The following is a 16775-nucleotide window of genomic DNA, read 5'->3' on the forward strand; positions in this document are numbered from 1 at the left end:
GAGACCATTCGGGGTCCCAAACATAATCTGATTGTTCTGTGATAGCGGTATCATCGTTCGAATTTTGGGGTCTAAAATTTTTTCTTGCTTGTGCAATTAAATCAATATTGTGTGTGAAATAATCTATTATGAACCATGCTAAAATTTTGTGTAGATCGTGTTTGGTATGTTGTGAAACATCGTTTTTCGTGAAATTTTCTTTAATGATGTTTAAATAACTAGAGAGTAGTGTGATTTCATGTCGTACTCTTAAATGTTTAGATGTTTCTGTCGGTGAGACATTTGTTAATGGAAGTTCATTTTCTAATATCGAAATATAACTATATATTATTGCGAAAACTTCATTGGTGAATATGGAGTTTGCTCTTTGTGAGTTATGGTATTGGATGCTTTTTATATATTCTGAAAAAACTTTCGAAAATTCTAAATCAAGATCGTCTGTTTGAATAGTATATGTTCTATTATTATGGTTTGGGGAGGTGAATTCTATAGAGTAGATTCCATACTGTTGTGTTATGTTGCATATATCTTTTAGATAGTGATCTATGATTTGTCTTTTGATTTTTACATCGGGGAACTCTGTTTTACATGGACTGATTCCGGGTTCAAATAAATTTACGAGTAAATTTTGACAAAATATGTGTTGTCCTCTATCAGTATCTGCATCTACTATAAAGGGAAAGATTTCATCATCATCTGGAGTTTCGTCACCTGGGGTGTGTGTTGAACTCATTTTTTCGTTCGATGACTGTTAATATGTAATTATTAATGTGTCGAATTGGTTGATTCCAATTGTATAAATGTACTGGTTTGTGTTTATACTGTTTTTTTATTCTTCTTTTTCCTCTTTGTGATGAATTTGAAGTTGTTTCTGAGTCAGAAAAATATAATTGATCGTGTTGTGGGTAATTTTTATCTATTGATTCTTTTAGTTTGTAAAGTTCGTCTAAACTGTTGGTTTCTGATTCTGAAAATGCGTTTCGATTTTTTGAAAATCTTTTTCGTGTTATTTGTCTTTGTTTAGTTATTATTTTCCTCTTTAGTGTTTGTCGTTTTGTTCGAATGTATCCAACTGTTTGTGTATGAGGTGTGATTACAAGGTCGTATTTTTTGTTATCTATTTCACAATTGTGTAAAATGATTGTTTGTTTATTTCCTAGATTTTTAAATGACATAAGGTTTAGAATGACGGATGCAAAGGTTGTTAAATGATTTCTATTTTCTTAAACTGTTAGTTCTTACGATTTTTTGGTTAGCTTAACCTGGGTCTTTTTGTTCAGGGTTGGAGAGAAAAGTATATCGATTCCGAAGAATGATTTTTACTTTCTCGTGACTAGTATAAGCTAAGGTGTTAACTTACTTAATCTTACTTAGGGGTAGTGATTGTGTTCAAGGGTTGGAGAATAGTAAATCGATCCACAAGGTTCAGGTATAATTAGAACGCGAGTAGTTCGTTAGATACTATTTTAAACTTACTAAGTCTAAGATTTATCCTGGGTCTGGTAAGAGGGGGGGTCAAGTGAAGGATGAATAACCGAAGTTCTTCACTGTTTATCCTAATTTGAATGATTAGTTTTGTGTAAAAATTTCTATTAGTCCTGGGTTTTTAGAGAGGGTTGGATAGTGAATCGACGTTTGAGGTCGTTAGACACTAATTAAGTGGGTGGGGGAGAACAAAGTTGTTCTGTTTGATCCAAGGATAAGCCTTGATGATCAAGTTTAAAATTTAATTAAGTAGAAAATGATTTAAGATCCAAGGATAAGCCTTGATGATCTGGTTTTAAAATTAAGTGACTTTAAATTTTGATAAAGTTTTAAATTTGTGTAAAGGAAAAATTTAGTGTTTTGATGATATTAGTGAGTTGATGATTGCTGTTATGTTTTAGGTGACTCCCTGGTACACAAACATCTTTTTGACTATCCTAGAACATTGCATCTGAATACTCAATAGTAAAACAGGGCAAAACGTCTGAGTTAATGACTATCTCAGAAAAGGCATACACATAGCCATCAAATTTTAAAATTTATCACTGAAATCATAAACTGTTCATCTTTAACCTTAGTAAAACCTATTTTGTAGCTTACTGTATTTCCCTGAGTAATTGAACCCCCCTCATATGGTGCATGAAATACTACTCAAGTTGACAGACAATTCTGCAAGCGATTCAATAATGCGATGAAATGTTTCTCTGAAGAAAGTCTTCTAAAGTCAACTATAGAGCGCAAACAGCCAATCACAGAAGCATTCGTCATTTTAAAGTACGCCAAAATGAGTGAGTTGGAACTCTTAAATAATTTATTTGGCAAATTTAGCGAATGAACAAATTTGAATGAAACCAAATACACATGAAAATTTTTTTTATTTGACTTCCCTGGTTTTACCCATCGATTTCTTCCAATAAGCAAGCTGAATCGAGTAAAACTCAAAGAATGATTGTCGACATTTTATAGATCATTTCATCCCTCGTTCCTCGTACTTGAAGACTCAGAATAAAATACGACAAAAAAGAACGTGTGTGGATTCGATGGAACTTAGATGCAACGATATAAAGTGTCTCTGTAGTAAACATTCTGCCTTAAAGATTAAAAAAAAAACAGTTTGGAGGCAAACGGATGGCAAAATATCAACAACTAAATGATGAGGCCGTCCTCTTGAAGAAAGCAAATAAAAAATTTTAAACTATTAACCACACTTTTACAACTCATGGGCAAACTAAAAAAGGACTGAGCTATTTTTACACTACGTGTGAAGTTGATTCCGATGGGATACAAACTTACTCTCTCGGTTTTTGAAAATCAATAGAAAACATTTGGATACGATGCAAAAATACTCAGTTTTAAATGTGGATAATTTTGAGAGGACGACATATCAATTACGTTGAGCATCAATTGTTTTTTGAAAATTTACAAACCTGAAGCATTGTGGATGCTGTGCCCTAAACATGGATCTTAACCTTTAAGTTCTTAATCTACATTTTACATACCATCAAAAATTAACAACTAGATAATGCGTACTAAAAAACTGGCAAAGTTTTAAGAAGTTTAAGATACAAAATATCAATTTTTATACCATTCTTGGCAAGATGCACAAAGTTCATAAGCCATATCTTAATGGACTTTAGACTCTATGCTCTATCTTTTCACACAGCAAAAAATTTGAGCTAAGAGTAATCCTAAATAAAAAGTAGATACAATCTCAATCTTATTACATGGGAGTTTTGAGCGCCAGGATTTTTGACTGTTCCCTACAATAATACCAAAAAAATGTATATTTATTCTTCATCATACTAAAGAGAGTATTTTCCCGGAAATTTTTAGCTTATCTTGAAACTTTCGGGTCAGCATACCCCCTCCTGTTGACCGGCCCCAAGATATACTATTGTCTACTATACAAAAAATCGGCCGAAACTTCAGAACAATCAATTTTCTGGTCCTTTACAAAATAATTTTTTCTCGTCGGAACATTTAATGCTACTTGCATTTACTTTTTGCATAATTGCTAAGTCAGTTTTTTAGGGTCAAACTGATTTGCTGCGACAAAAGTAGTAGCAAAGCGGAAAACCGTGTCCCTTTGTCGTGAGGAAGAAGCTCTGAGGCATGGCGACAGTTTGTTATAAGTGGATATTGGTCACAAGCTACAATTGGTCGCAAGTAGAAAAGTGACAATTTGTCTCATGGCAATTTAATCAGGATTCTTTCCACAGTAGTTCCGTGAAACAACACATATTGAATCCTACACTCGCTAAGATATGTCCGTTTCGTTGCTGTGCATTGCTAAGTCAATCTATTTTGAATTACTCAAATAATAACTATTGAGTTAAGACTGGAGTGTATAACTCATAGAGTAATTTCGGATAGGGTACACCGTCTGCTCGTCACGCTATCTTATTTTCGGCCGGATAGATTCGTGCAACTTCTTAGTCTAATACCGATCCTAATCTTACTCTTATACTATCTAGTCTCAGGTTGTTTAACTAGTCTCTGCTAGGCTCAATAGATCTAGGGTATACTGGTTTATTGCGGCTGCTGAAGTGCTCGGGAGAGTCCAACTAATTTCTAAGTTAAATTCAAATCTCTCTGGTGCTGAAATTACAAGTAACTTCAGCACTTACAAATAAGTGGGTTGTTAGTTAGATGGATCATGATTGGTTAATATTAAATACTTTACATTGGTAAAACATTTAATTTATCCAATCATAAAATATAGTTTAGATCAGGTTCCACTATACCAAACTGCTCTCTGACGAATTGTCGTTTCTTAAAATACCGCCAATTGTCGCTTGCGACGAATTTTCGCTTGAGACAAGTTTTCGCCTCACAATCTCTGAATCTCCCATTTGAAGCGGTTACAGTCTAGATCCTCCAACATATACAGTGAATGTACAGTCTAGATCAAATATGAATCTTGTGGCCAAGATTCGCTGTTGACTGTACACAACTATCATAGCAAACTCAGAAAAAAACAGCAATGAAAGCTTTATTTTTGATATTTACAAAGCAGGTAAAAAATAATCGAGACCTTCACTCTTGTAAATTTCGAAATGTCGAAATGATGAGTAGTTTCCGAATGATAGATATCATATAATTGTAGTTGGTTCTATACAACAGCGTTACTTTTTTGTGACCTAGTTAAATATTTCCATTATTACGAAAATATTTTGTTGTTTACGACTTTAAAATTCGGAATATGTTTCAAAAAATGAGCTCGTTTTTCTCCGTTTTCTTCTGCAAGGAGTGGAAATATTCAACTAGATCGTTTTCTTCTCTTATAAAATCAAATTGTATGTCTATGTACACTTCAGAGGACTCGCTTCGGAGTTAGTCGTGTGATGACGTCATCTCCTCAAGTCTAGATTCCGAAATTATCGGAGGGACCGCTGCTCAGTCTTTGGTAGTTGGCTTGGATCTAAAACAGTTATCATCTATGATCTTAGAAAAAAAATTATCGAAAACCGGGTATTTAAGAACCATGCTTAATAAACAGCATGGATGTTCCAATCATAAATGAATCTGAAATAATTTTATACAAAAAAGTGATTCCTGCTCTTATAACTCCTAGCTATCAACTTAACACCAAAAATTTTCACTCTCTGCCATTTAACACTTCAGCCATTTAACACCACTAAATTTTAACACTTTTCGGTTTAAGGTTGCCGGGGGGCGCGCTACGCGCTTGTCGCTGCTTTGCGGCGATAACCAGCTCTAGTTTTCGTATAACGTCCTACCCTCTTATAACTTATTTGAAAAATTTATTAAGCAATTTATTAAAAATGGATCATTTGGAATTTTCAAAAACGTGGATTCATAGACTGCATAGAATTGAAAACTAGGTGCATGACTGAATCGTTATTTATCATTTCCAATTTGATATGTTTTTCGAATAAGTGAATAATCGAGCATTTGCTATACCTTGTTTCGTCGACACAAGAACAGTCCCCCCACCACGATCAGAGACAGCATAGCCCCCACACTGAAGACACAGGCCAGGGCAGTGGTGAAGGGGGAGTAGTTGTTGTTGATGGGACTCCTCGCGACTGTAAACAAGTAGAAAAATTTACAAAAAGCTCAGTTGAAATTTAGACGATTTTTTAAGTTCAACCAAATTTCTCTTTTTGCTTTTCCAAAACAACGAAACGTAGCCGAAAAAATGTGAAAGGTTCTCAGAGAATTTTTTTGCTAAGTTGAACCAAAACTGGGACAAATTTGTAACTCTTGGGATTTCGTTTGCATTACTGGCGCAGATATTGCCTCCCTTAGAAAAATTTAGGTGTTATATAATAAAAAATGAGACTCCCTAAATTGTAGTTGCTCGTGAACATCAGATTGATTACAAAAACAGGAGCTACGTATGCCCAAAAATGCAACTTATGACCAAAGCTAAAACTTAATTATTAAATGCTTCGAAATGTCAGGGTTTTCTGTGCTCTTTATAAATTTATCATAATGTAATTTCTATAATTTCTACTTTACGATTTTTAGCTCGGTGCAACGAGACACGAAACAAAGAAGAATGGATGCCGTAAAAACAGGAGACTTGATGCCGAGTGTTTACTAACTCTGCAGCTCCTCCACTTCCCTCCTCATCACCACAATGGGGGGAGAGGTCACCAGTTTGGCCTCTTGTTCAGACCTCAGAGCAGCCGACTGATGATTCGCCAGTGCGCCAAGTGCACGTCGCTGTCGTTTTGTAGTGCAAGCTAAAACAGAGAAGAAATCAGTTGATATCAAACGAAATGTGTTGCTCATTTAAAGAGGAGATGGCACAGTTATATTGCTTGATCAAAAAACCTGAATGGCAGATTTTCTTTTTTCTTCAGTTTTTGTTTCGACGAACTTTTGAAAAGTTTCACAGAGCTACTGAACTAAAAATCCTGATTAATTCGCCTTGCGACGAATCACCGCATCAACGAAAAGTGGTTTCGGCGAAAAGGTATCACCAGAAAAATGGTTTCCAGGTTACTCCCTGCTACAACTTTACGCAGTTATAATCTGCTTTTAACTTGTTCCTATTTAATGTAACTGGTTATTACCCGTTTGCTTTTTTCACTTATTGTTTCTGGTATTTGTTTAGTTCCAGTTATTAATTCTGGTTATTACTTGGGAGATCGCAGGCTGTGGTGTCTTCGGGGGGACAGGCGAGTACAGTGCAGTGCAGGTAGACGGTGTTGGTGGTGACTGCACCATTAAGATACCATCCAAATGCCATGAACTGGAAATACTCCATGTCAACAGAGGGGCTGGCAACTCGCTGGAACGTGGAGTCAGTATCAGGACAACTAAAACGACACACAATTTTCCTATCATTGAATCATAACCCATAAGCCATAACTTTTGAAGCTTTTTTCGTCAAGTCATAACTTTGTCAATTTTAAAGCTTGACCGTCATAGGCCAACTAGGTTCCAACTTTTCATTTTCAACCTGGTAATTAAACAACAAAATTCTTCAACTTTTTTTAGTCGGAAACAACAGTCACGGAACATATAAGATCTAAGCTTGTAATATTTTCATTTCATCGATCACATGAACGAAAATTTCTTCGTTTTTTTTTCGATTTCTATGCAATATTTAATACATAGGGTTAAACAATGAGAAATTTTTGAACTAACTTTTGGTCAATTGCTCTGTTCAAAAAACGGTTAGACCTAATGGTTTTCTGATCTTCAATGATATATAGTGATAAAGAAAAAAAAGAGAAAACAACTAGGTTCTAAACATTTAGTGCTAAAGCCTAGCTTTTCCGCGTAGCAAATTGTGTATTCTATATTGTACCAATTAGCAAACATAGTTTAGTATATGATCTTTCGAAGAAAAATGTTCAAAAGTTTCAAGATAAAATGGGTAAGTTGATTCACACAACTGCTTCAGCTTAGCTTGTTCACACCCTAATCCCCCAAGTCCCGGTTTAAGACGACGCTACACGCAATTCTCCACATTGTATTTCTGAGAATCGCTTCTGATAGAATTGTTCAATTTACATGTGTTATAATGCTCATTTTTCGTCTAAGTACTTTGTCGTCTTAATATAAAGTTGTCTTTTTACCTAGCACCCACTTCTGATTGTTCACTCCTTCTTACCGCGGGAACTCGCAAACTTTAAAATTCTAAAGGGATCCCAGCGAAATTTGTGCTTTGCGAAAAACAAGTCTCCCGATGTTTTTGTGCAATGATGCAACATTCTGTCGGATAGTTTTCATGCTAGAATCAAATCTGCAAACAGATAGTTAGTTATTCTGTAGTCTTTAAAACCAATAGACACAGAAGGAAAAATTATTATATGCTCTGCTACACTTTTTCAATTTAAAGGTTTAAAGTAGTAAAAAGTAGATCAATACTTTGCCGTAATTGCAACAGGCTTGTTGATTTTTTAGGAAAAAATTGGCTAGAGATTGTCTTTTTAGATACACTGTTTTTGTAAGCACGGAAAAAATGTTTTAAAATATCTGTTATTGTTGATTTTGTTCTAAATTCAATGCTAATCTCTCAAACTTTGTCTCTTGATTGATGCAAATTAAAAAAAGGGTCAATTTGTTGTCAAATATGGTCAAGTTAAACCGGATCGGTGCATATTGGCTTTTTGAAGGAAAAATATCCAAACATGAACAAGAAACTGTAACGGTTTATCATTAACGGATAATTGGATTATAAACTGATCTAATACTGACAAGTCGGTTTCGAGTGCAAATCGGGTAGGGTCGTCGGGGTCCGAAGTCTGGGTAGCCCAGCAGTCGCTCGTCACGACAGTGTATCCGTTCACAAGAGTGTCGTCTTGGAAAGTGACCCGAACATTCAAGTCCGAGTTGAGTATAGTTGTCGGCACCTCGTTGCCGCTAAACAGAACAATAACTTCCGCTCTAACAGCAGATTATATTTTTATACAGGTGTCTCCAAAAAAGGATCCAAAATTCATGAAATGAGCAACACATCTTTAGCAACAGACGATACAGAGTTTCTATTGTTCAAGCATTTTTCTTCATCTGTTTTCTGAACTTCATTCCCCAAGTTCAACGAGCATTTCACTACAGTGGGAATTTTGAGTTGCTAAGTATGTGTGTGTGCAACATTTCATGAAAACCCTCCGGTTTAGTGTTGAGATATTTCGGTTGGGATCCTTTTTTGGGATACCCAGTATAGAACAAAACTGTGTAGAATCTAAGGTTTTGTCAATACAAATGACAAGTTGGACCGAACTGTTGATTTTCCAATTTCTCCCAAAACACCATGAAGACCCAAATTTGTCAAATTTTAGCAAATAATTTCGAAAACTTGCTAAAGAGGAACCGAATCTACGGCAAGTTAGCAAGATCACAGGATAATAAAAAAAAGTTGACATAGATGAAATATTGACATAGATGTTAAGGATTGTAATAAAGCAGCCACTTACGTGTAGAAGCTGGAGAAGTCACTGCTCCTGGCAACCTCCATTTTGTAAGTGAACTCGTTCTTTCCGCTTGCGGAGATGCCCGGCTCCGCTGTGACTGAGAACTCAGACGAGACGATGTCTGAGGCGTTGTAGTAGCAGAAAGCAGACGCCTCCCATGCGGATCCTTAACGGAGAATACTTCGACTAATCATTCTGACATCAAACATGCCAAGTTGCGAACCATTCGATTAAAATTTTTGTCACGTGTTGTTGTAAACTCAAAAAGTGGAAAGTAACTGAAAAAAAAAAAAAAAAAAACTAAAGTGTATGATGATATTTTCAAAGCTTCTTTAAAAACGCGTGCGAAAAGTTAGATGTGGTATCCTATCCTTTTAAACCTTGATTCGGATTTTACAAAGATATTTCACAAATTTTCTGTCAGTTGCGAGGAGAAACGACACAAGTTTCAAGATCTGTTTGAAGACTCAATATCTGCTAGCTTATTTTAGCCTAAATATAATTTAAATCATCAAAGGTGATTTTGAAACATCGCATGAACAAAGAATGCTGCGGAAAAATTAAATTCCAAGAGTTTGTTCTTAAATTTTTTTAGATTTGGGCAACAAATACTGTGGTTGTGTAATAGTGTAGATTATGTAAATTTCGGATAATTCTGAACGGTTCTGATTCAAGTATAGGAAATTTATTTAAGTAGATCTTGCAAACTATCGACTCAATTGATTCGCAATAGAGTACAGTAAAAAAGTAAGGCCGCTTCGAAAAAGGAGGATATACCAAATTCATCTACGGAATTCACTAGCTATTTCCAACTTACCATTTCAGAGGTTATAGATACATTTTTGAATCCGAAAAATCAAGTTTTTATTCACATACTGTTTCGTATAAAATAATTATTTGTTCACAATTTCTAAAAAAACATAGATTATTTTCAAGCCTTTTTTTTAATAGTGAGAGGTCTGCATTGGTTAATATGCTATATAGTAAAAAGAATTAATAGCAAAAATAAGCTGAGGAATATCTTGATTAGGAATTCAGACTGAAATTTAATGTGAAAGTGCTTCTCGACACTGATACATTTAAAAAAAAATTTAAATCGAAATCACGGCTATATCTTCTTGGAGGATCTAAAAGCCACCAAAAATTGTTAGTGCAACAACAAATTTCTACCAAATATACATAGCCGTTTTTTATTTTTGTTTGAGTTTGTCTGTTTTTACCACTTAGCTCTTTTTTTTCAATTGATGTTTTGTACAAGTGGCTACATTTCCACTTTTCTTGTCTGATGTAAGTTTGGGTAATCTGCTTTAACTAAGAATTCCCTGATTTTTCAAATCAATGGGGGCCAAGGTTGTTCGAATAATTGCTTACAAACTATGTGTTTCTTTTATAATCTCCTGTAAAAAATGCTAGCCCCGCGTAAATCTCTTGGTCTTTTCGCTGTTACTCTCACTTCTTCTTAAAATCAATCGAACACGCGTGGACTTAAGGAGCCCGCAAATTTTTATTCAATCAACACACGTAACACGTAAGGTAAATCAGGTTAATGCAATTATCAAGTAATGACAAAATAATTTGCTAGAGCTCGTAATAAGGAATTAACTCTGGTTTAATAATATAACGATCTCACAGTTCAATTTAGGAGGGTTCTCCTAACTCTTTTGTCTCTTAAGCAACCCAAGAAATCAATCTCTAAAATTAACCATTTTCTCAAGCTTTTAGAATAGGTTCCCACTTCAATCCAAACCCAGATTAACAGTCAGGCTACACAAGCACTTAGTGTTATTCTCTCAAAATTTATTATCGGAACTATCAACTTCTCTCGGTTTTGGTTTTTTCTCTCTCTTCTAAAAGCCGCGTACCAATCCCCCCACAGGTATGTCTATTTGTACACCGGTATAATTAAATAACTTCCTCCCATATAAGTCCCGACCTTCGCTGCGGTGCATTCAACGTCCGTCCTGTAGGCCAAAGGTTCCCTTAGGTACACCAGTTCTAAAGGCTAATCTCCCAGTGGCTATTCAGATTGCTTCAGTAAATATTCAGTAAATATTACGTCCATCTGAACCTCAGCTAAAGTTCGCGTTTAAATGGCAGCAATCCCAAGGTTTTATTTGGTTTTTCTCACACATATTTCTTCCCCAACCTCCCCCCCCCCCCACAGCAGGTAAGGAACCCACGAATCTGCTTAAGTCCCTGCTCATAGAGGTCCAAAAAATCTGACCTGTGATCTATTCCAGTTTCAGTTGCCTAGCCCTTAGGGAAAAGCCGTTCCTTCTCCTGGGGTCCGATCCAGCCAATAAACAACCCCCCCCCCCGAAGCTAATAATATATCCAGTCACCCCATATTACTCTGATGAATTAGCTCTCATTATTTTTGCACTTGTGCACCAATAAATCTGTGATTACTTTGGCAGCACATTCAAATATCTACTCCTAGTCCAATAGTCAAGCTATGGCTGATTGTAGTGTTTACTAGGTCCCTTCTTGTTAATTCCAATATTCTATGATATTTTATGAAGGACTGGATTTTCTATTAACTCTTTCCAATCCCGTATCTAAGTTTTTGCTAGTCCCCCACCCATAAAAGAGTTCCATTTTCTTCCACATCCAGGATACTCTTGGGGAATCAGCATTGTCGCTAGGTATTTTTTCGTGTTTTTCCGAGCCGATCTGGGGGGTAAAAATTCCAAGGATCAATTAAGGGACCCCACCTGCCAAGTTCATTCATACCCCATTAATAATCCCCGAGTTATCACTTTTCAAAGGCTCATTCTCACTTTTACCGGGGATTGGCTATTAACACCGGAAGGAGTCAACGGAGAAGGTTTGTTTACCGGACGTTTTTTTTCCAGGGCTTGGGTCTACTACACAGTAACACCATAAAATCAAAACGCCCTTGCTCATTATTTTCCGCAAATTGCCTATTTCCGGTCCCAGGGGTACTTTTTCCAGTGCTAATAACTTCCGGTCGGACCATCGGATTCGGTCTAAACTCAAACGCCATGCTTGTCTTACCACTACCTACCAACCCTCCAAGTTTCCGCTTCCTAGGACTACCACGGTTCAAAAAATATCTTCAGAAAGCCAAAGGGGGGTTTATTTGCACAAGCTATTAAATCGGATGTAGGTGTCCGAAGGGTCTGGGGTTTTAAACTTAGGCTTCCCTCAACTACGGCTTCCATATAATAAGTTTTGGGGTCGATCTTATTGCTAGATACCGAGTCCTAATAGGGCAATTGGCACTTCCGGGAACCGTTATTAATCGGCCCCAGGAGTCCCCCGGGTCCAGGGTTTTGCATGCCCGGGTCAAATCATCTCTAGTATCCCTCCTGTGAATTTCACAATGATCCGACCCGGAGGGGGGAGTTAGCACATTCTATCCCTCCTCCAGGTTTCCTCCAAAGACAGGACTAATTCCTCAGAGCTTGGGCTTTTTTGAGCTTAATGCTTTATTTTTCCGACTTTCGATACGAAAGTAACGGAATATTTGTGCTCGGGTGGGTTTTTTTTTCTTCAGACAAGTTTCGACTTTTTTACCAGCCATTTTTGACGGAATTTTTTTTATCATTCGAAAGCTATTGTTGTCCTGAGCCCAAATTTGAAAAGATATTTCACCTGTGATCATTTTTCGTAAAGTTATGGGGGTTTAAAGATTGCCATTTTGGTAAATTTGGGACAATTAACGCGCGATATATTTCGCGCTATTAACGCGTAAGCGGAGATTTAATCCGTCTTAAAATCGTTCCAAATTGGTTAAAAGAAGCTTTATTGCTATAATTGATTGGTTACAAGGAGAGATATCTATCCTTTTGTACTTGATATGGCGTGTGGGGGATGATTTTCATTAAAAAATTCAAATTTTAGAAGAAAAAAAAATGTTTTTATTTTATTTTATTTCTTACGTATATTTTTTGACGTTGTTACTGCTCCATAAAACCTTAAAAGGCAGTCGAAACATTCAGGGCTTCGCCCTAATACGAGCAGTCTTGTTTACCTTTCTATTTGTCGAGTTGGCTAACCAATCTCACTAGCATACTCCTATTGTGTGTATTTTAACATGATTGTAACCCTTACTGTAACAAAGAGATTTAACCCTTTGTTTTCTGGCTAAGAGGGTAAGCATCTTAGATTAAGTGAGGTGTGAGCGAATTGTTTTTTATTCAATTCTACATCTGAGAAAACGAGTTGAAAAACCGAGCTTTAATTAATTTCAAATTCCCGATACAAAAAAGATCATTAACACTGAACACGCATCCTAAACACTTCATGGAAGCTAGACGTCATTTAGCTTCTGAAAAACGCACTTGTTTATGTACGTGTTTTTCCTCATAGCTTAATTTAGTCATTTAGTTATCGGGTTATCAACTCATTACACTGCCACTTTAAAATTATAACTAACCAGCGCGACTGATAACTGCTCCGTTTTGTCCATTAAAAGTTCCGCCGACTCCTCCTCCGGCTCCGTCGTCGCGTTCTCGGGTCACCACCTGCCAGTACACTGTGGCATGGTCGAAGAAGGGAGCTAGAAAAAGTATTAGTAATTGGTCTGAAAACTTGAAAACCGTCTGAAGAAAATAAAACTACGATTTCAAGCTACGGTTGTTTTTCCGAGCTCTCCCAAATCACTGAAAAGACTCTTGAAGCAGGCCGACTTTGAGCACTTTTTGAAATATTCGACCAAATAATCGCGTTTTTTGGCAAGCGGCACCTCAAAAATAGTATATTCGTCAGTAGTAAGAAATTTAAATAGTCTTCAGTAGTTTTTCCCAAATAAAATATTGATGGAATTAAATTCTTGACTTAAATGATAAGCGTTAAAGTTTGAGTCGTATTAACCAATCAGCCTGCTTGAGTGCAATTCAGATCATTTTTAATTCGGAAACAAATAATTCTTTTTGATAAGCTTTTAACATCATAGATAGTCTTCAAGGCACTGAGAAAGCAGTTTGCGGTAGCTGAACCTGGTTTAAGCTAGTGCATAGCACAACCGTTCAGCATTCTGTAAATTCTAGGTTCGATCCCCACTCTACAAAACCCTATCAGAAAAAAAAACTACCCCAAGCCTTTATATTTTTCCCTTCGCTATAATTTCTGAACAGTACCCAAATATTTTGCCATATTCATTGCAGCGGGGCAATGGTCTGAACACAAGTAAACGACTGTATACTTTGTTTAAAAATAGTAAGTATAACTAGTTTTATGTTAGTTTATTATATTAGCTTTAGTTTACTTATTACGGATCTTTACAAATTCAAAGAGTCAAACTAGTATTAATTGTAACAACTTGTTTCAAATACTTTAAAAATTTCCGCTACAAAATAAAATGTATAGTTATTCAAAAAAACACAAGGAATCTTGTTACTTCTTTCGCCAAAAAATCGAACGGGGCATCAATGCTCAACAGGGCATCAATAGTTTATCGGATTATGTTTTAGACAACGCAATCAATTTCATCCAATCAAATTTGAGCGATACAATTTCTACTTTTTGATATTCCAACTGTCTTAAAGTCTACGAAATATCTTTTTTTTTTTATAAAAGTGATGATTTTCAAAAAACAATAAAAAGTTTTGAAAATATTATTCAGATTTTTGTTTGAAAAATCCCCCACGCGCTATATCAACTAGGAAAGATTGATTTCAGCATCTAGTAAGTTATTAATAACACTAAATACCCGGGTTGACCTCCATAGACCAAAAAGCTAATCATACAATTCAATGAACTAAGTCTATGAAAAAATACTCTTCATACAATTTTCATACATTTTGCTTCGTTTTTTTTTCATCCGCAAATCGAATTTCGTACTCAAAAAACATTTTCCAAAAGAAATTTTTTTTGCATGTATTTTTTTTGTGTGCATAATGTAGTCCTGGATACACAAAAATTGAATTTTTTTTTCCGTTTCTCTGGAAAACTTTTTTTCAAAGACGCTAGTAACTCCTATTTCTTTTGAATGGCACATTTGTGTATGCCTTGATCGTTGTCTGATAATGTAAAAACTCAAGTTTTGAAAAAAATCATCATCGAAAACGTTTGCCAAAAATTAAAAGTTTGATGCTTTCAGTATATCATTTGTGTAAAAAAACTCCTACACAGTTTAATTCGTTTCCAATGCATTATTAATTCGAGACAATCCAACCTTTGGTGACTATAGTTTTGAGTAAACCATGGTTTTTGTCACTAGTGTTCGATCACGAACACATTCCAAAATTTTTGAGAAATTAAACTTTTAAAAAATCAATTTTTTTTTGGTTTATGGGAAAATGCTAGTCATAAAATTTCCATATATGAAAAATTTAAAATCATGGACTTTTCAGGCAATTTTTTGTACTTATGGAATTGCATGAAAAGTGTATGACTAGCATTTTTCCATATATGAAAACTGTATGATTAGCATTTGTGGTCAAACCGGGTGGCTCGCCTCGGTTCATTTTGAAACGAACTCTGAGCTGGATTATGTCACCCAATACGCGGTAATAGCACGTTGCGTTTTCGCTTTTTTATCAAAAATTGTTCAAAAATGTAAATTTTTAACCGCTCCCAACTTTACTAAAAAAATCACAGAAGTAAATGTAACCTCAAGATTTTTTAATTTGAGCTCAAGACTTCAAAACTGCTTAGATGATTTTTAAAAAATATTAATTTAAAATTAATATTTAAAAATTCAAAGTTACTGGAGAAAATAAACAACAAGCACAAAATTTCCGTCACTTTTTTTGAAGTCTGGTTTGGTTTTTTCTCTGATTGATCCCAAATTTCTTTAAAAAAATGGACTGAATGAGGCCAATTTTTTGACAAAAGGAGCTGAAAGATCGCCCAAATGTTAACGTAAGGTGCTGAATAAGCGGGCAATTTTTTTTAAAAGATCGTTTCACTTATTATATATATTTTATGATATATATTAAAAATTGGTTAATAGCGCGCACTAATTATACGAAATTTTAAGCTTATGACATTAGTATTTTTTGGACATGAAAAAAGTTTCGTTGAAAAGGCGCTAGTTTAAAGGTTCCCCGAGCATAAATATTTGATTACCTTCGTGTTGGAGTAAAAAACGCGAGTAAGTAATATGAGTGAACACGCCAGTATAGAATTTCAGTAAAAAATTTCGTATCACTACATAACTGTTGTACTATGATTGCAAGAAGAAGATAACTTTGAAATCTACAAATGAGATTGTAAAGTTTCGTTCTAAATTCAACACTAGTAATTCAGTCGACTGAGTTTTGCCTGGAGAAAAAAAAAGAAAACCGAGAATATTTGGCTAAAGTTCTTTAGAAATATTGGTACAAGTACTGTGTTAATCTAGATGTTGGGAAACTCACGAAGCTCATCTTCTCGGACAGTGGGAATGTCGCTCAGGTCTCCGTCGTTGTCGATAGATTGCTGTGTTCCACAGACATCGTTGTTCGGATCAAGATCAAGTTGGAAAGTCCAAGCAGTGTTGCGCAAATAGTAGAAGTCGTAATGAGGAGTCAATTCACATATCCGGTCCGAATTCAGCAAAGCTGGCATGTCTGAAATATCACCCTTGCTGTACACATGAACGCAGACTAAGAGGGGGGGGATTGGGTTCTATAGCGACTATTTTAACGTTTTACAAAAATCCCTTCGAATGTTTTGCAGACGACCTCTCGAATGTTTTATAAACATCCCTTCGAAAATGCACTCATCCCCATCCCCTAGAAGAATGTGTGCGCATAAACTTCGTAAAAACAAATCAGTCGAATACTTGAAGAAAAAAATAGTATGTTTCTCAGCAAATAAAAACCTACTATTTATCAAATTTTTTGATAAACTTCATTCGACTGAAACAACTGAACTTTTTGAAATAAAACAGAAGCACGCTCTCAAAACACCGGTATTTTTAAATCTTTTTGGCAGTCGAACATA

The 16775-nt window shown here is 35.6% G+C and overlaps 1 protein-coding gene across 1 annotated transcript; it reads right to left on the bottom strand.

Annotated features, from left to right (window-relative positions):
* Nucleotides 1-4463: 4463 nt before the first annotated feature.
* Nucleotides 4464-16397, bottom strand: LOC134856167 (zona pellucida sperm-binding protein 4-like). Its single transcript, XM_063872531.1, has 8 exons — nt 16208-16397; nt 13282-13404; nt 8883-9045; nt 8164-8328; nt 6598-6776; nt 6057-6197; nt 5410-5534; nt 4464-4906 (listed from the first exon to the last, which is right to left on the bottom strand). The coding sequence occupies exons 1-8, from the start codon at nt 16395-16397 to the stop codon at nt 4850-4852; spliced, it is 1143 nt and encodes a 380-aa protein (XP_063728601.1). The 3' UTR covers nt 4464-4849.
* Nucleotides 16398-16775: the final 378 nt, after the last annotated feature.

The sequence above is a fragment of the Symsagittifera roscoffensis genome, unplaced genomic scaffold (genome assembly GCF_963678635.1).
Source record: "Symsagittifera roscoffensis unplaced genomic scaffold, txSymRosc1.1 SCAFFOLD_366, whole genome shotgun sequence".
NCBI classification, from domain to species: domain Eukaryota; kingdom Metazoa; phylum Xenacoelomorpha; order Acoela; family Convolutidae; genus Symsagittifera; species Symsagittifera roscoffensis.